The sequence below is a fragment of the Eulemur rufifrons genome, chromosome 19 (assembly GCF_041146395.1).
Source record: "Eulemur rufifrons isolate Redbay chromosome 19, OSU_ERuf_1, whole genome shotgun sequence".
Classification (NCBI taxonomy): domain Eukaryota; kingdom Metazoa; phylum Chordata; class Mammalia; order Primates; family Lemuridae; genus Eulemur; species Eulemur rufifrons.
In genome coordinates this window covers 111,348,126-111,365,672 of record NC_091001.1, presented here as the reverse complement: position 1 = coordinate 111,365,672, position 17,547 = coordinate 111,348,126, and the positions used below count along the sequence as shown (strand labels likewise).

Sequence of the window (17,547 nt, the reverse complement as noted above, 5' to 3'; positions counted from 1 at the left end):
CCTATCTCCTCCCCATGCACAATTGTTCCTGTGCCTGGAACTCCCTTCTCTGCCCTCCTCCTTTCTCAGACACTTCTTACCTCCCTTGGGGACAAGGCTCACATCCCCTTTGTCACGTTTGGGTTCCCAGGGCAAGGTTGGTGGCTTCCCCCTCTGTTCCAGCTGAGCTTGTGCATTGGTTACAAGCCTGGCCACTGGAGCTCATCAGCTGGGGCGGCTGCCATCAGGCCGGGCCCCTGACCCCAGGCGCCTGTGTCCGGGCCCCAGCAGGTGCGCAGACTCTAGTGTGAATCTCCTCCTTGTACTTAGAGTCTTCCGCACCTCCAAACTTAAGATAGAGGGTGGTGAGTGTTGGGGCCTGATGACTTAGTTTTTCTTCATCCCTGACATTCTGGTCTCATTTAAATCATGCCGCAAGGGTGATTCAAATCAAAGTTCACAAATCTCATTTTGTGGAAGTTTAAAAATAGGAATTTCTGGCTTCCCTGGGAACACTGAGTACCCAGCCTCTGTGAGCCACCTTCCCACGTGCTGACCCTGAGCTGGGGCTGAGCGGTGGCTCCTCTGTGGACGGGGAGGGACAGGGGAGAGACAGGGGATGGGGCACAAACCCCACCGTCCTCACCGCCCCCTCTCGTCTCCCTGGAACTGAGAGCTGGCACTGTCAGCTGGCATTTGTAACTGAGAAGACACTCAGCTATTTTTCATATAGTAGAGTTTTTTTTTTTAAGGTTAAGTCTTCCCCTTAACCATGTTTTTATCCACCCGACCAGCTTCGCTCATTAGCATCGCCTGCCTGCTGCTCAAAGGCATCCAGGCACGTCAATTGCGATTAGACTGTCAGAGACTCCTGTCTGCCTTAATAAATTGGAGTTTATAGTACGAGTTGTTAATAATAATTTTAAATGTAATTCAGATACCAAGAAATGTTTGAAAGCCATCATCTGTACCATGCACATTTTTATGCATGACACAGTGCACCAGAACTTGCATATTTTAACTGTTTGCATTTTGAAAAGTTTCCCCAAGAGACACTCTGTACACTGTTCATAGCATTTCTTTCAAAATTAGCTTGTGAGTCACATGAGAATTTGGTTTCGTCACTTTGAACTCGCACCTGGCTTTGAAAACAAAATAATGTTCTCCAACCTGCTAACCAACTTGACCACCAGATTTTGTGCCTCATGACTTCTAGCTCTTTGCAAAATCAAAACCAGTCCCAGAAGAAGCCAGGTTAAGGTGTGCTCAGAGCTGACTCTGTGCTGGGTCCCTCTGGAGTTATCTGCACACACGCTGTCTCATTTGCTCGTTGTAGTAACCTCAGTTTATTCTAAATCACATTCTGTGTGGCCAGCTTGGTCTGTAGTTTCCTTTTAAATTGGAGAAGATTTGAGCTAGAGACGGTTTTGTCATCTTTGGGTAACGATATTAATAATAACTGCTGTTTGTCGGGTGCTTGATACTTGCCGTGCAGGCTGCTGTGTGTATATATTCAACACGGCACACTCTTTAATCCTCGCAACACCCCACAGAGACCCGTGCTGGCAGCCCCCTCAGTCTGTTCTGCAGATGAGAGACTAAGACAGATAACACACGAGTAGCACAGCCAGGATTTGTCCCTCTGCCTCAAGACTCTGCTCCTAACTCCGAGGGTTACTGCTTCCCTCACTAGTGCTTGTCCTGTCGCCTTCTGCTCGTGGACAGCACAGAGTCACACACAGCCAGAGGGTGCACCTCAACTGGAGGAAGCCTCGCTTCTATTGTCAGAAAGCTCATCCTAAAGCAAAACTACATTTAATTTTTATACTGACTATGATGCTTATGGGAGGTCCTTCAGCCAGAATGCACACAAAATGCCTGAATTTGCTCAACTTCGGTGAATATATACTCATAAATGTATTAAATTCCAAAAAGGCCGCTCACCCCAAAGGGAAGTGTTTTACTCCTGGTGATGTTGGATTGACGCAGGCAGTTCAGACACTAGAGCCGATGCACCCACATAATCAGTGGTAACTTCTCCTAACAGTTTATCATTCGTTCTTCCCGACGCTTTCATGAATATTCTTAAGTAGTCCTTTAAAAATAAATCACATGGGATGGACATCCTTTTGTAGTCATACTTAAATATCTCTTATCTTTTTATTAGCAGCATTGAATTATTGCTACCTTTTATCAGGCACTTCACACAAGCTGGACTCTACACTGTATTTCTGCCGTACAGAATCTTCTCTTATGCTCACACTGGTGAGAAAACGGGGGCTCAGGGAGCTGTCCTACAGCTGTTTTGTGGAAGAGCCTGCACTTGACCTTGGCTTAAAGCCCTTCATGCTAAGCACTGCAAACCTAACCAGACTTCTCAGAAAAACAGTTTATAAGACGAGCCACGGAGATCTGTCTAAGCAAATAATGTATGTTTATTTGTACGTGTTCATAACATTTATTTTTTTCTGATAATAGCAAAGTGCATAAAATTTATTATCAACCCTTCAGAAAATAGACATATATATGAATAAGGACATATTGTTTGACCATTACACCATTACTCGGGTACGTCCCTTATGATAAACCTTTTGCCATATTTTCTTTAGTCTATACTTATCTAAATTTAGATATGTGCTGAGGCTGGTCTCCTCCCCCCACCCCCCCAACTCAAACTGGCTGATTCACAGTGTTTTGGTTATTTATTGTTTTTCTGGAGTTTGCATTTGTTTGGTTTTTTGCGTTTAATAACAAGGGGCCTCATTCTCCGTAGTTGAGCTCATGCTTCCAGCACAGCCGGTGCTGCGGGGTGTGTCTCGGGCGCCCTCTGCCCAGAGCCCTCACGACGTCTCTCCCACAGCTCGGCTTTCAAACTGGAAGAGGACGACGCACCCATCAAGCGCTGCCCCAAGTGCAAAGTCTACATCGAGCGCGACGAAGGGTGCGCGCAGATGATGTGCAAGAACTGCAAGCACGCCTTCTGCTGGTACTGCCTGGAGTCCCTGGACGTGAGTACGGCCTTCGGCTTAAGGGGGCTGCATTTAGCTCTGAGGTGTAGATCTGGAATGAGGAAGATGGACCAGCCGCTTCCTCAAGAGCTCAGAGGTTATTCCTGTGAAACAGAGAAGTAACACTATTGAGTGTTGTTTTCTGTATTTATGGAAGTACTAACTCATTGAGTGCGATGACGTCAGAAGGCAGCAACTGATGCATTTGGGGACATGAGTGCTCCGTGCAGGCTCGGGATTCAGCCTGGGTTTTAAAGCCGTGTTAGGATGTTAGGTTTTGTCTCAGGGGGAAGAATGTCTTAGTCCGTTCAGGCCGCTGTAACAGAATACCATAGACTGGGCAGCGTAAACAACAGACATTTATTTCTCGTGGTTCTGGGCGCTGGAAGTCCAAAATCAGGCTGCCAGAAGACCTGGTTCCCGGTGAGGGCTCCCTCCGGGTTTTCAGTCGGCCGCCCTCTCACTGCGTCCTCACTTGGCAGAGAGAGCGGGCTGTGGTCTCTTTCTTTTCTCAGAAGGACACTAATCCATCACGGGGGTGCCACCCTCGTGACCCCATCCAAACCCGAGTCATCCTCCCCAGGACCCCACCTTCTAACACTATCACCTTGGGGGGTAAGGCCTCAGCATATGAGTTTTGTGGGTGCACCAGCATTCAGTCTGCAACAGGGACCGTTAGTGGGACAGCAAAGGGAGGTAGACGCAGGGGCTGCTGGTGTGGGGCACTTGCGCATTCATTGACACACACGTCATCTGCCGGGCAGGAAACCATGCAGAAGGGACGTCTGTGGCCCGCTACGGCAGCCTTCTCCCAAGCGTGCTCTGTGGAGGCTGGTCTGCGGTGTCTCCCGGACACACGGTGCTGAGCGTGCTCGCAGCACCCAGCTCCCTGCCGACAGTACCTGGCCTCCCCCGTCACAATCCCAAAGCTCGCCCCACGGCCCCACAGCCTGGAGAGTCCGGCCCGATGCTAATGGTGCTTCTTTGCAGCCTCTCGTTTCTCCTTCCCCACCCATGTTAGCGCCACCAGCATCTTGCCAAATGATGACGTTCTGGCTTTAGTTTTAGAGGAGTTCCTTTGTACATACGTTTTTAAAACTATAATTAAATAGGAGATCTAATTATCTATTAAAACCATTGTGGTTAGTGACAGTCCAAGCAAAACAAGTCATCTGTCATGAAGGGATGTATTTATGTCTGTTCCTTACAGCGGGGACGGATGCATCTAGTTTGTGCAATAATCGTATTAAGCTGTTCAGATCTAATTCAAAGGAACGGGTTCAGAACAAGCCCATGTATAGGTTGTTGGAATTCATCCGCCCAAAGACTGTTCTTTCTTATCGTGGCTGTCTAACGCCGGTGTTTCTGCGTGAGCACCCGCACCAAGGGGCTGTGTCAGAGCTGTTCAACTTGGCACTTGCTGGCAGAGAAAACTCAGCTCTGCCAGGAAGGAGGAGATGTGGCTCACAAAGTGAAACGAAGGTTGGATGTGAGGTTGTCAGGAAGAGAATGAGTTGTCTAGTTGAGATGGAATATTAAATAAAGTAACAGGTCTGCAATAGAAAGGCCACTTTAAAAAATTAGGTAGATTGTTTCTTTCAGGGTTGTTCTTTTGAAAAGCCTGTTGTGCCTTTATTAAATGTAGATGACTAAATTTACAGTAGAACCTGATGTAGCTAAACAAGTCCGGGGGAAATACGACCATTGTTCTATCCTGAGGCTTCATGTTCACTTCCCAGGCAAATCTAGTGGATCGGTTTGATAAGATTAATTCTTTTTAACTCAAGTCCCAACTACGAGGTTGTTCACTGACTTCATAGGAAGACATCTGAAGCCTTACAAAGGAAGGGCCTTCAGAGTCTTATTTCTTATTTTTTTGCATTTTATTGTATTCCAGTTTTTTGAAAACTGGTTATTGAATTATGATATGGTATCTAATATCTGGCCTGCAATTTTCCACTCCTTGTAACTTTTCATAAAGGAGGAAGTGGAACGCCAGTTTTACCGTTGAGGATCGTGTAGGGCAGTGTCAGACGTGGACAGACATGGAGACCATCTGGTCCCCAGGCTGCCCGGGTGCGTTCGAGGGAGCGGGAGGGCAGCGTCTTTCTCCTCTGCTCTAGTCCCGAGGAAGACTCCCCCTGCCCCTCTGCCCCCGCCCTGTGGCCGGGGTCTTGCGTCCTTGCTAGTGGCAGAGGAGCCAGGCTGCATTTCTGCTCCTCAGAGTCCTCGTCCTGGTGGCCAGGGGCTTCCTGTTTTCCTTTGTAGATGAAGAGCTGCTGAAAAATGACCCCGTTGCCATAGAAAGCAGATTCTGAAGGGAAGGGAGTCCACTACTGGGGCAATTTATCAAGGACATTAACAGTGATTTGATTTGAAACAAGAGCGTGGCTTGAAGCCAGCCAGGAGCACAGGCTTGGGGAGGGAGGAGGGCATTTCACTGAGATTTTCTCTCCTCCCAGTTCCCCCAGGCACATCTTGCACACGGGCTTGAAGAGCCAGGCATCATTTCAGACCTTCCTCCTCCTCCTTGTGGCACTCCTTACACTCCTGTCCTCTGCCTCGGCCAGCCCCAGCTCCCGGCGAACTCTCACTGGGTCTCAAATATGCACGTGGCCGCAGGTTCGCTACTGGCTGCAGAAAGGGACATGGGCAGTTTCTTTCTCTTTTCTATTTATGGTTATTTGGGGGGTGGCTGGCATATACTGGGGTAATTTTGCTCTGCGTGCCGACTCTGTGTAATGCAGGTAGTATTTCTGTGAGCTGGAATTATCGTTTCCTTTTCTCCAGAGGAAGGCCAGGGAGGCTAACCCCCTTTCCCAAAGTCCCACGCTGGCGAGGCTGGGAACGGGCTCCAGTCTCACCTTTCAAACTCTAGAATCCGTCATCGCTAGAGTGGGACAGGAAATTTTAAACCTGAAAGGGCTCAGATTGCCGGAAGACATTTGTTTTTATCTTGGAACATCAGGCTGAGTGTAGCTCTCTCCGTAGCGTGCTCCGTTGTTCTGTTCCCAACAAGGACTTTAGTGAAACTTCTCTGGACAATCGTAGGGAAACGCTCCTGACAGAAAGATGCATCTACATTACTGGCACCTTCTGGAATCTTTCCGACCAAGGGCTTCATCAAGAAACTGAAAATCACTATTAAATCATTCAATATTATAAAACTATATGACAGTGCCTTTGTCAGGGGATAGGAAAGGTGCACTTTTAATAAATGTTTATCTTGTTCTCAATACCTGCCTGTGTGTTGGCAGCTCCACTCTGGGTGGATGCCTGGGCTGTTGAGATGGGGGTGGGGGCGAAGTCCTTGGCCTCGAGGAGCATGTCATCTCCATGGCGACAAAACGTAAAGCAAGATAGGGACACGTTGCTGTGAAGAAGGCTGCAGGCCTGGGTGTAAAGTCCCTGCAGCCCCAAGGGGGTGGCAGCAAGTCTCTGGGTCTGGGGACTGGGGGTCAGCTGAGGATTTGAACGCTGAGTGAGTCCATTCACCCGGCAAAGAGAACAAGGTGTGCTGCCCAGGCAGCTGCCAAAGAACTGGATGTGATGAAGAAGGACTTGAAGTCATACGTGGTCAGAGATGCTGGAAAGATAAATCCCAGCCCTGAGGAAGGCCCATGTGCCCAGCTGACCGTGCCTGGCCTTCCCGGGCTCTGGTCCCAGGACAAGTTGGGGCAGAACCACTGGGGGAGTTTGGGGACCGGGCTCTAACCTAGTCCTGTGGGTCGGTATCTGTGGGGTGAAGCCCAGGAGGAATCTTTGTTGTCCATAAGCCGCCCAGGTGGCCCTGACGTCCGGCCAGATGTGTCCACATCTGCTAGTGGAGATCAGTAAAGACTTCCAAACTGGATAGTGCCACATGACTTGATTATGTTTCAGAAACCATTAATAATTAAAATCTCGTTAAGTCTCTATAAGACATTATAGTAGGCAGTCTGGGAAAATGAGACACACGGAAAATGAGCTTGTCTGTGTGTGTGTGTGTGTGTGAAGGAAAGGATAGCAAGAGCCCAGGGAGGAGAGAGCTCTCAGTGGACGGAAGTGGTCAGGAATTGCTTCACAGAAGACAGACGTGTGGCCAGGAGTGGCTTTGTGCCCACTGCCCCCCTTCCTTTCAGGATGAGGCCTCCGGGCACAGAGGTGAGGTGGGCAGCCACTGCTGGGACCGCCAGCCCCAGCCCAGGCCTCTTGCTACCACTGCAAAAGCCGAGATTTAATGGTGCACCTGTGTACGTCCAGGCACGGGAGGTGTGACCCCTAAACCCAGCACGCTCTGGGGGTGACAGGCAGGCCGGCGGCTGCAGCCACCCAGGCTGTGCCAGCTCAGTCGACTTGAAGGGCCAGGAGACAGCGACTCTGGTTTTCAGAAGAGTGACTTCCTGTTCTCTAGGACACATGGGCCCTGTGTTTATTCACTGTTTTCCCAGAGAGGCAATCTGTTTGCAGCCTCAGGTACACGGACCAAGAGCCATTGCCCTCCTTGGTCCCATTGACCTACTTGCTCCCTTTATTGCCGCAGGGGAGGAAGCGGCCCCTGTTCGTGGAGGAGCAGGGGGTCCCCTCACCCTAGTGGGTGTCACTGAGCTTCGGTGCCAGGCGCTCAGCTGGGAGCACAGTGCAAGGGACGGACTGTGTGAGGGTCCTGGCTCTGGGAACCCCGTGAGGACTGTCCTGTGAAGGGGGTGGGAGGTCCCGGTGGGGCGCGTGAAATGTTCCCAAGTGCCCAGAGAGGAGGGGTTGCTCACTCTGCAGTCGGAGGACTAGGAGATGGAAGATGGTCCCCAGCTGTCCTTGAGTGAAGGGGAAAGTCCCAGTGGTCTGTGCGGAGAGGACGTGCTCTCCAGGTGAGAGCCTGGCACGCCTGGAGGTCAGGTCAGAGGTGAAGGGAAGCACCTCATCCCAGGACAGACCCAGTCCTGCTGGTGCGAAGGTGTGAACGCAGGACCCCAGTGGAACCGACACAGCCAGGCCCCTGGCAGCCCCTGGGAGCAGCGAGCTGGCCTGCTTGCGGGCAGCCCTGCGTCAGCACTGGATCTGCTCTGTCCCCACACAAGACACGGCCGCTGTGCTGGGGAGGCCCTTCCTCGGGCCGGGCCGAAATCTGGTCCAGGGCTCCCTCTAGCGCCCGAGGCTGCGCTGTGGGGGGGGGGGGGAGGCCCCAGGGGAGGAGCTGGGCCCCGCGGGCAGCTGGGCGTGCATAGTTGCACGCTCTCCCTCTTCTGTCACCTCTCGGTGTCTCCACCTGCTGTGAGCATAGAGGAAGAAACGCAGCGCAGGCCGGAATATTCACTGAGCCGAGTAGGAATCCCTCATTCGCCTGCTCTTTCTCTGCACCTCGCAGGACGATTTCCTCCTGATACACTATGACAAGGGACCCTGCCGGAACAAGCTGGGCCACTCCCGGGCATCCGTGATCTGGCATCGGACACAGGTAGGAGGGGACTCACCTGGAACTTTGGTCTCTGGGAGGGGGTAGAGAGGAGAGAGAGAGGGAGACGGGAGGTGGTGGTGGGGGTTGGGGAGAGAGAGATTTCTAGAAGGATTTCCAGAAGACGTGCTCACTGGCCGGAGAGCTGCCCTCCAGAAAGACAGCTGGTGGAGGCGGTTCCCGCTGGTTTTCCCTGGTCTGAGCTTGTGCTGACGGCAGCCCTGCCCGGAGTCTGAGTAAATTTGCATCATATTCAGCACGTGACAAATCTGCAGCCTCAGACGTTAGATTACTCACACGTCACTCATGACCTTGGTGGGGATCCCCGACTGCTTAGCTAATCCTGGCTTAGCCCCAACGAGGAGCTTCTCCCCCGGCCCTGGGGGAGCAAGGTGGTCACAGGACAGTGGAAGAGGGAAGGGGAGGAAGCCCCTGTGCAGTAAAGTCTGTGCAGCCTTTGCAGTTTGTGAAGGCCCCTCGTGTGAGTTAATGTGTATTTGTGCTCTCAACACAGAGTTGTCACCTACTGTGTGCCGGGTGCTATTCTAGGGGCTGGAGACACAGGGGTGCGTGAGGCAGACGTGTCCTTCTCTCGCTGAGCCCACATTCTCTATGGGGACAGCAGCACCTGCGGAGTGTCAATCAGCCACAGAGGGGCTGTGAAGGGGAGGGGTCTGCGAGATTGAGAGGCCGGGAAGGCCCCTCGGAGGAGGTGCCCGTGGCTGACCACCGAGTGACATGGAGCTGGCTGTGTGACTGTGTGGGGCTGGGCAGAGGGACGGGGACAGGGCGGGGTTGAACCCTGGATGAAGGTCCTGTGGCCAAGGTAGAACCAGGAGTGCAGGGGGTGGCCAGAGACGATGTCGGGGACAGATCGCATAGGGCTTTGCAGGCCACGGAAAGACGTTTGGATCTTGTTGGGGTGACGTGGGAAGCCACCGAGGGGTTGGCTAGAAGAGGGTCTCGCCTGCCAAGGCTCCCTGGTCGCTCGTGGAGGAGGCTTGAAGGGCTTCAGCCCACGACCCCCTCAGGCGTTTCTCACGGGGGCCTCCAGGGAGGTCTGTGAGCCCCGTCTTACAGGGAGCCCGGTCTCCAGGCAGCCGCCTGGGACTAGGACAAGATTCCCTGCAACTGCGGCTTCTCCACAGGCCTAAACGCAGCCCAGCGCTGGCGTGGCGAAGCCTGTCGCAGCAGGGGTGACAGACACGCTCTGTGACGGGCCGGGGGGTAAATATCCTCACAGGCCGTGAGGTCTCTGCTGCCACTGTCGACTCCTGGTGGCACGGAAGTGGCCATCGACAGTATGTCCGCGGATTTTGGTGGCCGTGTTCCAGCAAACTCTTTATAAAAGCAGGTGGTAAAATTGGCCGGTCATGGTTGTATAACTCAGTGAATATGTTGCAAACCTTGAACCTGCGCACTTTAGACGGGAGAGTCGTTCGGTGCGAGAATGACGTCTCAGTAAAGCGTATTCAGAGCAGACCTCGGGCTAGGTTTGGCCCAGGGGCCGTCACACGCTGCCCTCTGGGCTGAGCGTCGGCTCGAGCTGCGGTGACCTCTTGCTCCGTGTGTGAGCGCCCAGCTCGGTTCCCGCCCCGTCCACGTCCGTGGAGCCTGCCCAGGCTGCCGGGGCAAAGCACTACGGGCCGGAGCTCAGACAACCGACACTCACCCTGGACATCGGAAGTTGGGAATCAAGGTGTCACGGGGCCGTGCTGTCTCTGAAGCCCTTGGGGGATCCTTCCTTCCCCTTCCTGCCTCTGGGGTCTGCCAGCAGCCGTGGGTGTTCCATGGCTGTGGATGCGTCACTTTAGTCCTTCTTCGTGCCTGGCCTTCCCCTGTGCGTCTTCACGTGGTTTTCCTTCCGTGTGTTCTCTGTCCAGATTCCCGCTTTGTAGAAGGACACTCGTCGTGTTGGATGAAAGCCCACCCTAAAACCTCCTTTTGCCTTAATTATCTCCGCAAAGACCTTGTTTCCAAGTGAAATCCCATTCTGGGAGGTTAGAACTTCAACATAGCGTTTGGGAGGACAAGATTCAACCCATGACAACACCTACGCCCCTGTCCCCACCCATCACAGGAGCCATAAGGGGGCTGCGTCCCTCTCCTGTGCTGCTTGTCCCCTTGGCTGCCTCGCAGGGGATGGCCGGGTGCTGGCTCGGGCACCCTGCGCTTGCAGCCACTGTGCGGGTGGAAGCTGCTGGGTGCACCTTGGCAGAACTGAAAGTCAGAGCAAGGCAGGAACTTGGCAATCACATTGTCCACCTCTGGCAGTTTACTCGTAGAGAAAGTGAGTTCCAGGTAAGAGACAGTGACTTACCCGAGGAGTCTGGCCTGGGTCGGGTGGGGTGATCAGCTCCCCAAATGCACTGGCTTTGCATCCTCACGTGGACTTTGCTCTGGGATCCGCGGTGTGAACAAGGCTCAGCAGCGGCGGCTCCTTTCCGCCCAGTGTGGCCTTTGCTGGGCAAAGTTCTCTGCGGGCTGCTGCCTCACCCTGCGGCTGGTGGGCGACCCTGGCTGCTGGCCGGGGCCGCAGCTGCAGCTGGCAGTCTGAGCAGCCTTGGTCGCGTGCCCTGGGAACCTGGGACGCCCTGACCCGGTCCAGGCGGCACATCTTCCCTTCTCCTCTGGGCTCACTCTGGACCTCCTCGTCTGGGCTGCGTCGCCCGTGCTCACCCTGCCTCTGTGCTCTGCCCCCTGCCCTGGTCTCCATGGCTCTTTCTCTACTTTTCCTGTCCACGCCCAGCTCTGCACATCTGAATTTTGGTCCCCTCCGGGCCCAATCCTGGCGTCACATCCTCCTTGACGTCTTTTGTGATCATTGTCCAAGAATGTCCCGCAGGGCCCTGCCCTGACCACGTATCCTGCTAGTCTGTGTCTCATCTCTTGCGGAGCACACACGTGGGCTGGAGAGCAGGGACCCGTTTTGCTCACCTGTTACGTCCAGGTCCTGTGCCTGGAACAGAAGGACACTTCGGAAGCAGGAGTGTGTGAAACAGTGAACGGCCGTGTGGCCTGTGGTGCGTTGGCGTACAGGCGTCCCCGAGCACCCGACGGTCCTCGCTCCTTCCACTGCTCTCCACACGGGGCACAGGGTCGCTGTGTCTGTGTCCACGTGGCAGAGCCGTGGTCTCCTGGGAGCTTGTGAGAGCCGCTTCATTTTCTGGTTCTGCCCCTGGTGGGAGGACGGTGGAGGTGGGTGACGTGGAGTTTGTCTCCATTCAGAGAGAAGGAACAGTTGGGCATCCCTCTCCCTAGGGGAGACAAAAAAGATCAAGTTCACAAAAGCAGAGTCGGACCTGGAGCAATGGTGTTTGGGGAAGCAGAGCAGGGACGTATATGACAAAGAGCAACAGACACGCGACGGGCGGGCAGTGGTTTGAGTGGACACCCACCCTCCTTAGGGTTCCTGGCGTCATTTGGACTCATCTTTTTCGGCCTTTTGGGAATGGGTCCATTTGAAGAGATCTCCTCCCCTATGTCCTGCGTGGTTTTCGGCTTCTCGCGTCTCCCCTGCTGCCGTCCTGCCCCCGGGGTCCCCACTGCAGTGCTTCGACTGAAACCCAGCAGCCCAGCTCATTCCGACCGAGCACGTTCGCGTGCCGGCTGCGGGGACTCGTAAGATCGCAAGGTGGGCTGAGATATTAGAAGCAAAGAAATGAGGGACAAGAAAGACCAGAAAGGTTCCGGATGGCGAAGGTTGTAGAGAGCACTTTGCAGGAGGAGGGGACGGTGTGAGTGCAGAATGTGACCCTGGAGGGCCGGCTGGGGAGGACCTGGGGGTGCAGCTGGTGGGAAGTTGGGGACAGAGTAGTGATGAGACCTGGCGGGGACAAGTGCCATGCTGCAGATATAAAACTGTGTGGCACCAGGGAGCCACAGAAGGTTTTAGAGCAGCAGAGTAAGATGCTCAGGCAGGACCTACCTGGATGCGTCTTGCCCTGGAACTGCTGGGGCCTCCCTGCTCACCTGACCTCAGCTCCAGCCCTCTACAAAGCAGACCTGGCCAGCCCTGTGGCCCCTCGGGGAGCCCTGCTCGGCCGCCTGCTGCTCTCTCTCTTCATTCTTGCTACTCTCCCTCCTCTTCTGCTCCTTGTCCTCTCAGCCCAGATGCTGCCAGCCTTTTGCCAGGCTCTGCTCCGGCTCCACCTCCTCCAGGTACTGCGTGCAGCCCAGGCCACACACGTGCTGAGCAGTGGCTTTTGGGTTGTATTTGACTGTGATAGCCCACAGGTAGACACGCACAGTACCTTGTCACCCATACAACACCTGTGTACACCACACAGGTAACGTACTTGCTCTGTGCTTGTGTATTTTCTGTCCTGTTCTGTTTACTAAAGTCCTAACCGTGACCCACCAAATGGCGGTAGCCTCCCTTGACCAGGGCAGGTGCTGTGTCTCCTGGCTCACATGGGGGGGTGACTCACAGCTCCTCGCCCGAGCTGGGCTTCATGAGTTCCCTGGGGAAACGCTTCTCTGCCGCTCAGGCCCTTGCTCTGCTTATACCTCAGTGATACTCAAAAGTGTGCCCTAAATCCAGTGCCCCGTGGTCCCCAGCTTTGAGGGCCGTGGTCTCACGGTGTGATTCGATAGTTTTCACGGTTCCTAGTCTCCAGCTCTTCCTGCATGACACTTGAGGTTCAGTAAAATTGCTCTCAGGGCTTCTGGGGAATTTGAGCGTGCCTGCCTGAGATGACTGCAGCTGCTGTCATTGTCTTTATGGGAGTAAAAGTTTTGTACACCGCATGTCTTAGCACACTGTCAGATGGCCCTTTCTAACAAGATAGCGTTCGGTGAATGAAAAATCACGTCTTCGTTGTGTAAAGGTTTTGTACAATTTGTTTCACCCCAAGGGACATATTTTCTATTCCATGTAGCAAGGTCTTCTGCTGAAACAAACAGGAACGTGACATAGCTGGGTGGCCGTGACGGCTGAGACTCAGTGTGCATGGATGTCCCGTGTGTTGCTGACTCCGAGGTCACCGGCGTCGGTGGTGTGAGCGTCAGCCGCTCGCTCTCCATCTGCCCTCCTGCACGTCCACCGTAAACACCAGCCCTGTGAAGGGTTTTTCCAGCACTCTCCCAGACATTGGCCACCATGCTGAGGAGTTAAAAGGGGCATTTCTTTTTCACTAGAGTAAACCTCCTTCCGCGGGACGCCAGCATCTGACAAGGGAAAATCCTACCCACACCAGCGCTTCCTTCTCCTCCGAGTGGTGAAGGGAAACTCCCTCTGCCCGGGTCCGTCTCAGACAAAGGGTGCTCAGGTGGCGGGGTCACTGTTCCTCTGGCTCTCAGGGTTTGCCAGCAGAAAGGACGCTGTGTTATACACGGCTTCTCTCTGTTTACCCGTCTGTCTCCTGCATTATGGAATCAAGGCCCACACAGGTCCCTAGCGCGCTCATGGAGTGATTATTTCTGTCGTGTGATGTTTGCTTCCCGTCTCATTCTTTACTGCTGGCCTCCTTCCTCTGGCAACATCTACACCCGCCTGTCACCGCTTCACCATAGATTGGGGAACCCACCTGATCAAATGGCACGCAAAGGTAGAGCCAGGGTGCACTGCGCAAAGAGCTCAGGTGCTGTCTCACTGGCCAGGCATGCGAGCGTTTGGTCATGGGTCCCGTCCTGGTTTTGACCTCAGAGGCTCTCTGGCCCCTTCGAGACTGATAGCTGTGTTCCCAGTGGTTGGGACGAATGCCCTCCAGATAAGGACGGCCTGACTGTGTTTTATGTGTTCTGAAATACCAGCGTGCACTTGATTTTAACAAAGCACGATCTGGGTTCACACATCGTGATCCCACCGTGGATATGATGTTCAGACAAATGAGCTTGGCCAGCTGGGCTGCAACGTGGTTCTCAGCAGCAGCACAACCTAAATTATAGATGCAACCTGGTATAATTCATTATATGCAATCTTATTGATAAATGCATGTGTGTGTGAGCGTGTGGTGTATGTTTGCATTGGTTTTCAGGAGAAGTCTAAGTCAAGATATGCTTTCTTTCACACATCTGGGACACTTTAGTATAGTGTCATATTTTAGAGCTGATAATGGCCCTTAGAGATCTTCCACGCCAGTTGTTTATTTTATAGTTGAGAAAACAGACCCAAGGAGAAGCTCAGACTTAGAAGCAGAGCCATGTGCTGAGCGCACGCGTGCACTTACCCCTTGGCACACCAGGTGGCGGGCTTGCTCCATCCTCATTTCAGTTCGGCAGCGCTGGGGAGGGACGCGGCTGAGGCCAGAGGCCAGTCAGAAAGCAGACTCCGTGCTCCTTTGACCAGCCACACTGCCCGATTCAGATGACAGCATGTCTCCATTTGAGGCTTATTTCTGTTGGCATTTACTCATACCTAGGGATACAAGTGTTTTAAAACAAAAATCAAAATACATAACAGTCATTGATGGGCATTAAACTCCAGGAGGGACGAGAGTGAAGCCATTCCCTGCTGTCCCATGCCTGTGTCTTTCCTGTCCCCTCGTCTGCAGAGCCAGATACTAGGCTGTCTTGTACACTAACTACTGCCCCGTCATTACAATCTCAACCGTCTGGCCCCGGAAACCCTCCTTCCCCCTAGCAAGCATAGATGTCGTCCCTTTGCACCTGGAACCTGATGGAAGTTTCTGTAAAATGTATTATTATCAGATGATTAGATCTTGGTCTTTTTCCACCAGATATACAGCTCTGTATTTGCAATATCTAGTACAGTGTTCTGCTCAGGGCAGTTGCTTGGAGGAAAGTGTTAATTAGATATATAGATAGATCGATGTTCTGTTCGGGTGCTTAAGTGGAAATGGGGAGGGAAAGAGAAGGGAGAGGGAAGGAAGGGAGGAGAGGGCAGGAAGGAAGAGGGGAAAAATAAAGGGAAGAAAATATGGATGGATGGGTGGGTGATTGGGTGGGTAGATGGATGGATGGAAGAATGGGTGGGTGGGTGGATGTGTGGGTAGATGGATGGGTGGATAGATGATGGTTAGATGGATGGAAGGGTGGGTGGATGGATGGATGGATGGATGATTGGATAGGTGGATGGGTGGGTGAATGTGTGGGTAGATGGATGAGTGCGTGGGTGAATGGATGGAAGAGTGGATGGATAGGTAGATGAGTGCGTGGATGGATGAACGGATGATGGTTAGATAGGTGGATGTGTGTGTAGATGGATGGATGATGGTCAAATGTATGGGTGGGTGGATGATGGTTGGATGGATGCATGGATGGGTGTGTGGATGAATGGATGGATGCATGGATGATGGTTGGATGGATGGATGGGTGGGTGGATAGGTGGATAGATGGATGGGTGGCTGGGCGGGTAGGCAGACGGATGGATAGATATGATTAGATGGATGGATGAATGGGTGGATGATGGTTAGATAGGTGGATGGATGGGTGAGTGGATGGATAGGTAGACGAGTGGGTGGATGGATGGATGATCATTAGATGGATGGGTGGGTGGATGATGGTTAGATAGGTGGATGGATGGGTGGATGACAGATGGGTAGGTAAACCACACTTAAGCTATGGAACCTCCAGACCAGCCCTCCTTACTTCTACTCCTTTGTTTCTTTCCTCCAGGTCGTGGGCATTTTTGCTGGATTTGGGCTCTTGCTCTTGGTGGCCTCGCCTTTCCTGCTCCTGGCAACTCCCTTTGTGCTTTGCTGCAAGTGCAAGTGCAGTAAAGGTGATGACGACCCGTTACCCACCTAGAGGAAGGCACGATGCTGGAACAAGATCCCTGCCTCCGGGAAGTGTGGCTGTCCCCCACCCCGCCCTGCCGTCCCGTCCCCCCTCACTAAACATCTTTCTTGCCTTATGTGCCCCATTGAGCTTCACAGTGTCAGGCTGGATGCCGTGATTTCAGGGACTGACGTCACGTTTGCCGAGGCCCCAGGGTGGTCCCGAGGCGCAGGGAAGGCGAGGCAGGCGTGGGCAGGGCACGTCCCCACAGATCAGTCTCTGCAGACGACAGGGAGGTACTGTCAGAAGCACACCAGGCAGTTTTCTCTCTGTGGCCATAGACTAGGAATGGCTGCTGGTGACTTAAGAGACTTTCTCATGCGAAATGTCGTTCGTCTCTTCCTTGGCTTCAAGACGGTGCCATGCTGTTGAGAGGAGTCTTTTGAGGACTGCAACCCTCTTCAGACAGAATCCGATTATTCCAACTTGAGCAAAGCACTCTGTTTATGACAACTGTTTTTATTACTAATGGCATTTAGTAAAATCCTTTTTAGAAGGCATTTTTTTTCCCAACTGAGTAGTGAAAATCAACAAGGTGCATATAAACCATCCTATGCCTTTCTTGAAATGTGCATTTTAAGAAGTTATAGTTAAACGACTTTTCAGGAGATTTAGAAAGCCTTATGCACTCTTTGTGTTTTTCTTGAAACTTGCTGTAATAACTTTTTGAACGCTGTAAGCTATGTACTGTTATAAATGTGGTTCCTATATCATTGCATTTCCTGGAACATATTGACATATTTAAAGGAACATCTCCATTAGATTTGCTTTTTTTTTTTCCTCTCTCTTTGGTCATTCAACTCTGCTCACAGGGCTCATCTTGTCTCACCCAGGTGACAGCAAATACCTTTTATTGTCTTCAAACCAACTGTTTTACTCAGAATGTAGCTCTACTTGGAATGACTATAGTCTGGCTCTTGCCCCAGTCATCAAGTAGACAGAGAGAAGAAAGCAGAGCTCTCGATCCTCTGAGTCAGAGCCTCCAGGCAGAGGCTGGAGGGCTCCCAGGGACTGGGGAGGAGCTTCCTGGATTTTTACATTTTGTAAATGCTTTAGTTCTTTTGAATAATCATGTATCTTACGAAGTTCCAAGTCCTGTTGCTAACCGTTTTGCCCTTGCTAGGAAAAACCATTTCATTTGTTTCACTTAGTTATTTCGATGTGGGATTTACCACTTGGTCTTCTACACGGCTGACTGTGGCTGTGTCCACAGCAGCCAAAGGCACAGATCAGCAAGAAGATGCGTCACTCCATCAGTTGACTTTGAAAGTGGAGGAAGTGAAAGTGGATTCTTTAAAGAGAATTGACTTTCAAAGCCACAGGTGCTTCTAAAGAATAAACTGCATTGAACTTAGAACTTCTGGAAATAGCAGAAAGGCAAATATTGTA

The 17,547-nt window shown here is 52.5% G+C and overlaps 1 protein-coding gene across 1 annotated transcript in view; it reads left to right on the top strand.

Moving 5' to 3' along the window:
* The window catches only part of RNF144A (ring finger protein 144A), an 84,717-nt gene extending 67,898 nt beyond the window's left edge, over positions 1–16,819 (top strand). Inside the window, exons 6-8 of the mRNA XM_069494499.1 lie at positions 2,840–2,987; positions 8,332–8,421; positions 15,997–16,819. Of these exons, the coding sequence (XP_069350600.1) occupies positions 2,840–2,987; positions 8,332–8,421; positions 15,997–16,128 (370 nt within the window). The 3' untranslated portion in view covers positions 16,129–16,819. The remainder of the gene's footprint in view (positions 1–2,839; positions 2,988–8,331; positions 8,422–15,996) is intronic.
* Positions 16,820–17,547: the final 728 nt, after the last annotated feature.